This window comes from Parasteatoda tepidariorum, chromosome 7, assembly GCF_043381705.1.
Source record: "Parasteatoda tepidariorum isolate YZ-2023 chromosome 7, CAS_Ptep_4.0, whole genome shotgun sequence".
Lineage (NCBI taxonomy): Eukaryota > Metazoa > Arthropoda > Arachnida > Araneae > Theridiidae > Parasteatoda > Parasteatoda tepidariorum.
This window is the reverse complement of record NC_092210.1, coordinates 21,831,927-21,841,723: the sequence shown is the minus strand read 5'-3', so window position 1 is coordinate 21,841,723 and position 9,797 is coordinate 21,831,927. Positions and strand designations below refer to the sequence as shown.

Genomic DNA, 9,797 nt, shown 5'->3' with positions numbered 1-9,797 from the left:
ATACACTCTATAACAAAAGAATCGACGCACCAAGAAGCAATTATCCGATTGCTTCGAAATTTCGTATACATGAATGTTTTGGCTCGATCAGGCTGGGATCAAGTTCAAAATGAAGAATAAAACAACGAAAAATTATAGACATATGAAAAAAAAAAGGGGGGGGGGAAATAATAAGTAAAAAAATAACAAGCAACTGTTTAAAAAAAAAAAAAGAAGAAATTTTATTTAAAAAACCGGAAAAAAAAGATATTATCTTTTCATCAGCCCACATGATTATATCCGTAAAACAAAGTGCTTTCTGATATTGTATCAATAAAGCCAAAGCAAAATATATTAATACAATAGTGTGAGGAGCACTCAAATTTTTGGACTCAACTTACATGAACGGAAATTTTTCAAGAATGATTTAAAAATGTTTTCGCAGAAATATTGCCAGATTACAAAATATGAAAACAAAAGCGCAAATTGAGTGTAACAAGAGGGTTAAGTGTCGTTCGTGCCGTTGAGTTTAAAGTGTCGTTCTTACTGCACTGCTGAAGTGATTTGGTATTCTGTGCATTGATTTGTTAATTACCAATGATGGGCTCGAAATGGATGTAAGCAAGGTAATATTATACTGGATAATTTTAAAAATTGACCATAAATAGTTTTAGAAAATAGATGTTTATTTAAGAAAAAATAGAAAAGAGAAACATAAATTGCCTGTTTCACAAGTAATTTTAGCCACGGATTTGCACGAAATGGATTAGCACATGGAAAAATTATATAAATTATCAAAGAAAAAAATTTTAATAGATAATTTTAACATATCCCGCTAATTTTAATATTTCCCGATAATTTTAATATTCCCGCTAACTTTGACTCTATTCGAGCTTCACAGTGCATGAGCGAAAATTTCACTAAAAAAATAAGGTATACCTTCAAATACATATTTTGCATAACGTTTGACAAAGCTTAAACTTGAACGCTGTTTCTCAAAAGCCGTAATTTTTAATGTGTGTGTGTTGATTTGATTGCGGTGTGTGCTGTTTGTTTGAGTTTTCGAAAGTTTTTCTTCATTTTTATTTTCTAATTTTTAAATTTCCCGGATTCCCCGTATGTGGGGCGGGACAGGGTTAACCCAAGCTATATTTTTTAAAAAACTGAATTGCTTGCTGTATTCGGTGGTATAAGGTGGTATGAAATAGGAAAAATCAGACGAAACGCTTTTCTGCAACTGGGTACTTGCAACTCGAAGAGAAGTAAAGTGCTTATTCCTAACCATGTGATTGAAATCAGATTTAATTGGATACCTGTAAGCGACATCACGCGTGTGTGTTGAACCTGATTGGCTTCTGAATTGACAAATGCTGTGATTAACCTACTATGACGTCACTTGCACGTAACTAATTGTCGCAGTTTCGACGAGAAACATCAAGATACCCATAGCCACAAAATATGCCAGAATGAATTTAAATTACTTGACTGAAAAAGAGGTAGGGAACTTAAAATAGTAATGTAATTTTAAAATTATACACTTTTACTTTACTACAGTTCGTTTTTTCTTACTTTAATATTCTATTGCTTATTACATGAAATTCGGCAGAAAAATCGGTAGAAGTAGGTAATGTTGCCAATGAACAACAAACCTTTATGTTTATTCAACTATCAGTTATCACTGAACATAATATAGTAAAAGTATTTTTATTATGAAAATAAAATTTTGACACTCTTCTCTTCTTTTAAAATTATTGCACTCTGCAATCATTGTACATATAGCTTCATTTAAGATTTATATACACGTTTTTAACAAAATGAAGAAAATTTAAAGAATTAATCATTTACTCTCTCAGATTCGATCTGTCTTCTCATCAAAATGCTCAAGAAGTAGTTCAATATAATCCCGAATAACCAGCATTGAACATTATTTTTTAGTAGCCTTGACTATATTTGCATGCACATCCGTTCGACTCTCTGGATCATCTTAAGGATCCAAAGGCAAATTTCTAGGGCATTCTGCACTTTGCTACCTGGTTTTGAGCATTACAAGATAGTTGTATTTAAAATTCAAAATCTATGTCCTACTTTCTATCTTTACGTAATGATACTTAGGTGATCAGTTCTACCTAGAGTTCAGTTCTTGATGTGTGTCTATGGTGGACTAAAAAAAGCTGTAGTGCAGTAAGGGAAGAAGTTAATTACATACGGACAAAGTTTTCACAGGCACCTGGACGAAACATTTTGCCGGCACAAAAAGCCTTATTTTCATAGTTTGAAGATCTTTCATACAAAATTACAGTTTTTAAATGGATAAAATTATCTACAATTTTGTTAAAAATAAAACTAATTAATAAGTACTACATTTTTTGTAAGGAATTTTGGCCGGTTCCTCAGAATTCTGACTCACGAACAAATGTCCCAGGCTGCCCTGGATGTCTAGGACCTTGTAATCGAATGTAAGTTACACGCATATTTATCGTAAATTCTTATATAAAATAGAAATACCTGCTACTTTTTTCACTAAAATTTTAGTATTTCTAAATTTCCCTTAGAATTAACATGTGTACCTGGTTTTAACACACCAGTGGAGTTAACCGGGTGATTTGACATTTTCTAGAAAAATCTAGTAAAAATATTATTAATAAAAATAGTAATACATCAATGACTTTTCAGAAATGACATATAGAACACAATTAAACAATGAATATCTCAATTAAATCTTAATTAAATTAAATCAGTTTCTGGGTCGAACTGTACAGCTTAGCTCCAAGCATTCGGATCTTTACTACCCGGTATTACCCCACTTTCCTGTACTACATATAACTTTAGATGAAAATATAAAAAATAATTGAAAACAACACTCAAAACTTGTCAGCAATTAACTGTATTTTATGTCATGATATTAAAATTCTTAAACAGATTTATAGCCCGTAATTTTTAAAAATGTATAAAATGCAGAAAAACCAAATGAATAATAAAATTACGTGCAATTTTACATCGTCTCATAATCATAACGTAAGCAGAGGAATATAATGGAAGTTTTCAAGATTCTGCTCCGCTTTACCCAGAGTTAACCCACGGCTACAGTTAACCAATCATTAGATTTGTATAACTGATTACGTTAATCCTCTATAAATAATATTTTTCCAACTATAGTTTTCGTGGTGAAAATAATTTAATAATTAAAGACACTATACACGGTGCGCCTTAACTAAAATTAAATAAAATGCTCTTACACCTAGAAAATTAGAAGAGATTATGAATTTACAATGTTCTTTGATAATAAAAATCGGAAAATTAAAATAATCTGTGGAGAGATTTTGAGAAAAATCTACTTTGATCATTTTTGCACACGAAGTACGATATTTCAAAAATGTTAGCATCATTTTATACTTATAAATAGAAGAAAAAATGGCACATTTGTATATTTATAATAACCGTTAATAATAGAGTTTATAATTATTAGAAATTTTTTAATTGTTAATTATAGTCGATGAACCACTATTTAAAAAACAAAAATAATAAAAACTTAAATCGACTTTGACACAAGCACTGTGAAATTAGCACAAGCACTGTGACTTTAAAAATGGCAGCTTACATTCGTGTGTGTACACGAAGTAAAAAAGCAATTGAATCAGGATAAAAAACAAAACTTAATATCACAGCTCATTCTATCGACAATTATTTTGATTTTAAGGAATTTCCTTTCGTTTGTATAAAAGGTGATGAAGTCTCTGATGCTCCTGCGCTTGGAGTTTACTGCAAAGATGTTCCTGCTTTTGTTCAGTATGTGAAAAATAAACGAGACGTACTTTATGTTCCCTTAAAAATGGGTATTGATGGAGGAGGTCGATTTTTAAAAATATGTCTTTCTGTACAGTCAAATGAGTTGGACTTCGAGTGCAGCGGTAAGCGTGCTAAGTATGATGAGGGGATAGCTGCAAGGAAATTTAAGGATTCTGGAGTTAAACGACTATTCATTCGAGCAGCCGTTCCGAGTGCACAAGAAAATTATAAGTATGTAGATCAACTCATTTCAACGTTGAATATAAGTCCTTTCCACGGCACAATTGCAACCGATTTGAAATTAGCGAATATCTTAGCAGGTATAATGTTGCACAGCAGCGCATATCCATGCACTTATTGTTATGACAAGAAAGATGAGCTAAGCAGCTGTGATGGATTGAGATCCCCCAAAAATTTTTCATGGTATTGACAAGTTGGCTGAAGGAAAAGGTTCAAAAATCAAAGCGAAAGATTATTTCAATTGCATTCATCCACCGCTAATTGCAACTGTTGGAGGCAAAACATTCCTAGACATTATTCCACCGCCAGAATTACGCCTTATGCTTGGTGTTGTTAACATTGTTTTCACGCATATGTTGAAAGAGTGTGAAAATGAATCGCTGACATGGACAAAAGCTTGTCACGTTCAGCATGAAATCAGACGAGGATGTTCTGGGTTTAAAGGAAATGCATGCAAAACACTTTTGGATAAAGAAGAACTTCTGCACCAGTTTAAAAATCTAGCAATACTGAAGTACGTTAAAGTATTTGACGACTTCAAAAAAGTGGTTTCTGTATGCTTCGGAAATAATCTTGACCAAAATTTCAAAGCATGTATAGAAGCTTTCAAAAAGAGCTACATGAACTTAGGTGTCAACGTTACGCCAAAGGTTCATGCATTTTTTTTTTTCACATTAAACAGTTCTGAGACAAAAACGGTGAAGGATTAGTATTTTTTTTGGGAGCAGGTGATGGAGTTCGTACATTTTGATTTTTTAAAGTCTTCCTGGGAAATTAATAAGGCTGCTACAAATCACCCGGGTTATTCTATACACCTTTGAAGCGCTGTTTGTAGATACAATGCTTCACATGTTTAAATTGATGTAATTATAAGTAAATTATGTTACATTTTCATATTTTATCAGCAGTAAAATGTTTAAATAATAAAAGTTAAATAGAATTACTACTGAAAAATCATTATTATATCATTTCTTTCCTTTCTATTGATATAAAACAACGCCAGATTTTCCAAAATCGTGCGCAAAAATGTTCAAAGTGGATTTTTTTAAAAATCTCTCCACAGATTATTTTGATTTTTTGATTTTTATTATCTGTTAACATTGTAAATTCAGAATCTCTTCTAATTTTCTAGGTGTAAGAGCATTTTATTTAAATTTGGTTAAGGCGCACCGTGTATAAAATGGGCAACATGATTCGCCGTGACTTACTTTCCAATAGATTCTAAGAGAAAATTCACATTGTTTGAAAAATTCTTCATCAAACTGAGATTTATTCTTTCTGAATTAATACCACACTTTAAAATAGGTTGAAGTAGATGATGAGGAGCAATTTCGATAGTGATGGCGTTTGGAGAAATTTTCTTCAACACCTCGTTGAATTTGACGGTAGTAATTATGTTATTTACGAAGTAATCGTCGTCAATAATCTGGCAGTTAGGTTTTTCCCAATCAGCCTCAGAAACTGAAGAACTTAGCCATCGTTTAGTTCTTTGTTTGGGTAGTTTTATAGCCTAAAAAAAATTAAATTTCATCAATATATGTATTTCTCTTATGTGGCACTATAAGTTTGGGTATTTCTCTATCTCTTGGCAACACTGTAGTTATTACTGATTTTATCAGGTTGTCTTAAGTAATCATTTAAGTAGCGTTAAAAAATTAGCTATACATTATGTATTTATTTAGATTCATTGTGTATTTGTATAGAATAAAAACATAGATACAAAGAAATAATCAAGGATTATTTTTTATCCTTTATGAAATGGCTGTAGAAATTTTAAACAATGAACGGTGTTATGGTACTGCATATTGTCATACTAATTATTGGGAATGGAACATGTCCTTCTAGCAATTCCGTTAAAAACTAATTAAGAAGTTAGAACTAGAGGTGGGGTTGCATATTTAGAATATTTAATTACAGCGAACCGGGTGAGAAATTCGTATTGACCAGCCATCACTGAGATTCGAACCCGGTTCACCTCATAGGAAGGCGAAAGCTCTCTCGTCTGAGCCCCCAATGCTCAAAACGAACTAAATTAATCACTGGAAAACAAGACTCTGTTTAACATTTTTAGCTAATAAAAAAAAAGATAATTATTTTTTGGTCCATTTTTCAAGTATGGCCAGTTTACGCCATTCTATTTCAAAGAGTTCATAAAAAAATTCTTAGCATTCTTAAAACGAACGTAAAACGTTCGAAAAGGTATGCAATCAATAATTAAACTGAAAAAGACTGAAATTCTTAAGCGATGTAACGTATGTGAAATACAGAGAAGAGGTTTTTCTTATAACCATCATACTTTGCATAACTCATTGCGTCAAATTATGATTTTAATAACCAACAAAATCATGAAATGTGTAACTTTGAGACTTACTAAGGAATAAGTGTTTGCACATACTTTTTTTGTCTTCAGTTTGTCAGCTATCAGTCTCATATATTTCGTATGAGCGGCGTAACCACAAGAATTTACAACAGTAGCAAGAATATTTTGTTTTCTCAGTGTCTCTGCGAACTTATCAACGTCATCTTTCAGTCCAGAAATTGTAACCGAGTTATCAGTATTGTGACATGCTGCATATACATTTTCAGGGCATTGTTCCAGTGCTTGCTTCCATGTAAGACCTATGAAAGTGGACAGAAACAAATAAGCCTTATTTAAAAACTACATAACCTATAACATACAATTTATATTATTGGGTTCGGTCTTTAACTCCGTACAGTGGCTAAACTAAGAGACTATTGACGACGATTTGGAATTCAACTTTGATGTTGATCCGAAAACAATAATGGCGCATATGTACACCACACTACCAAAATTTAGATCAGAGAACAAGAGTAGGTAGTGAAACCCCCATCTCCGTACCGTGCTCCCCAATCAAATAATCATAAAGCATTAACTTTTTCCGGTCTGAAAGCCCCAAGTACTTTTTATTAAAATGGATTCAAAATCACTAAGACGCGATCAAAGAAAGGAAAATGTGATCCCTGTCCTTTGCAGAAGGAATCGAACCCCAAACTAAGCTGTTGTAATCAAAGACTCTTACCACCTCCCGAATGGGCGGCTCTTATGGAATATCACAATTTTTTTTTAATGTTATAGAGGTAGATTTACTACAATTAAAAAAAAAAGGTTATGTAAGGTGGTCCAAAAAAAACAGGACACACTTAATGACTTTTCATCTAATGATCCAACTTCACGTTCTTAATACATTCTTAATCGTTCGAGGAGGGAATCTCAAATATGCTAATTAATTAGCGCTAACTATATTTTAATTTTTTACACAAAAACATACTTTCTATGTATAAACATACATTTTTTACAACGGATTGGGATTCCCGACTCCCAAAATATAGGCGATAGCCGCAATCAAGGAAATATGTTTCCCATAGTTTGATCAGGAGAGCGATCCAAAGTTTGAGCCCCTTGATGTTAATTTTACTTTTCGTGTAATCTCGCAAAACTTTCAAGCGAATTAAAAAATTCTTGCACGCAATTAAAAATTCGTTTAACGTCATTTCGTCATTTTAAAGTACCTAATTATACATTGCGTCATACAAAATTTGAGCGAAATTGGTTGAATAGTTCCTGAGAAACCGAGTTTTAAGAAAGTCGTTTAGTTAAAAATCGATTTTTTTTCAGAAACTATGCAACCGATTTCGCGCAAATTTTGTATTTAATCTTGTAAAATTAGACACTTTAAAATGATGTCAAAAATTTTGTACTTCACAATTCAAAATTTTTTCAACTATTATTAAAAATAAAATTATAAAAAATAATAAATAGTTACTAAAATTTATTTTTTGCATGGAATTACTTTGGATAAGCAAATTTTATAATTGTGCTCAAAAATTTCTCAATTTGCTTAAAAAGTTTCTGAGATATGGTTCTGATATGGATATGGAAAAGTTTCTGAGATACGCAAAAAGTAAAATTAACATTAGAGAAAAGAAACTTAGGATCACTCGCCTGAGCCTTTTGGGCCCTTTTTCCCCAATTGCGGCTACCCCCCCCCCTATTTTGGGGGTCAGAAATCCTAATCTGTCGCAAAAAGGTACGTTTTATATTCAAATAAATTACATTTCTGTGGACTTCGTAACTTAAAATATCGCCTGTGCTAATTAATTAGCATATTTGAGGTCATCCCTTCGAACAATTTAGATAGAAGATCCGATCATTAGATCAAAAGTTATTCAAGGTGGTCCTTTTTTTTGGTGCACTGTGCATGAAAATACCAAACCTGTTGCGACCATTGAGCCTCTAGCAAGCTCTGGTGATTCATCAACACATAAGCCAATATATAAAGCCAGCAACATGGTTTCTTCCAAAGAACTGCAACCATCTCCATAACTGGCTCCTATTTCACCAATACTATGTCCAATTATGCCATCTGGGTGTATGCCAATGTGATGTAAAAGGTCAGTTAGAGAAATCTAAAATGTACCGCCATTAGTAAGTAGAGCTCTTCTTTACAAATAATAATAACAAAAAAAACATAAATGTTTCGTTAGTTTAGTGTTTGATGCTCTATGTTTAATAACCAGTTTATGCTTTTGATTGAATACATTTGCTTTCAATGATTTTGACCAAAAATACATGAACAATTTAATCAAATCTAAAAAAACTGATAATCGCGTAGTGAAGTGTTTCAATTCCAAAAAAATGAAACAAATTAAGCTTGCCTTAATTATTATTTTAGTACCCCTCTCAAGAAGTAAGCGGATCATGTGTTGGAATCCTTTTGTCGTCGAGATAACCGTGTTAGAATTTCGCGGTTTTTCCTCTCATGTAACACAAATGTGGGTTAGTTTCTTCGAAAAGTCCTTCACGAAGGATAGTTTGTCCTAATCCAGGAGTTCCCTTGTCTTCAGAGTTCGGTTCAAAATTACAAGGATATGGAATTGAACATACCACTCATTGTAAACTCAGAATTGGCTGTCCACACACACAGAGTACCGGTTACAAAATATAATATAAAACTTTAACACTGACACTGATAATGGTTTCAAATGAGCAAAGAAGAGGATAATATTCTTAAACTTCAACTATTTATCTTATTTAAATACCGCTGACCGTAAGAGGGTGAATCTTTGAAAATATACACAGTTTATACAAATGGGATTAGATGAGAGGTAGTCGTAATTTTAAAAATATGATATTAATAGTTACCTGTATAGCAGCAACGGAAACGAATGCTGGTAGAACACACCTGTCTTTTTCCAGTAAATCACTGTCCGAACTTATAATTTTGAATAGATCTAGGTCATGTGGCTTTAATACATCTGCACACTTTCTCATACTTGACGCAAATACATCAATTTGCATAAGTTTAGAGCCCATTCCTTTCCATTGACAACCCAAGCCAGTATATACAAACCATACTGGCCTCTGAGCGTTAGTGCAGAGCTGAAATAGGTAGTAATGGTTTATTAGTTAAAATACTATCGAATTGTTAACGGAATAAAAAGTATACTTCTCACTGAAAACTTATTACTCGGAGTAATAGGTAGCAACAATCTATATTCTTATTATATAAAACGCTAATTCGTACGTATGTATCAATAAAACCGATGATATTTCTTTTCTCGCGTTGGCAACAGTTTTCATTTTTAATTGATAGGCTTCGGCGCGCAAGAGCACGTAGTGAGCATCATATGGCTAATCTATATTATTTAAAACGCTAATACGTTTTAATTGATAGGCTTCGGCGCGCAAGAGCACGTAGTGAGCATCATATGTCTAATCGGGTGAATTCTCACCGAATTATCAAAAAAATTCTCACAAAATTATCTTCATC

At 32.5% G+C, this 9,797-nt stretch overlaps 1 protein-coding gene across 1 annotated transcript in view; it reads right to left on the bottom strand.

Moving 5' to 3' along the window:
* Positions 1–9,797, bottom strand: part of LOC107447920 (fatty acid synthase) — a 78,359-nt gene that overhangs the window by 43,606 nt on the left and 24,956 nt on the right. Inside the window, exons 9-12 of the mRNA XM_043045247.2 lie at positions 9,170–9,406; positions 8,241–8,433; positions 6,401–6,624; positions 5,214–5,515 (exon numbers count right to left, since the gene is read on the bottom strand). Coding sequence (XP_042901181.1) covers positions 5,214–5,515; positions 6,401–6,624; positions 8,241–8,433; positions 9,170–9,406 — 956 coding nt within the window. The remainder of the gene's footprint in view (positions 1–5,213; positions 5,516–6,400; positions 6,625–8,240; positions 8,434–9,169; positions 9,407–9,797) is intronic.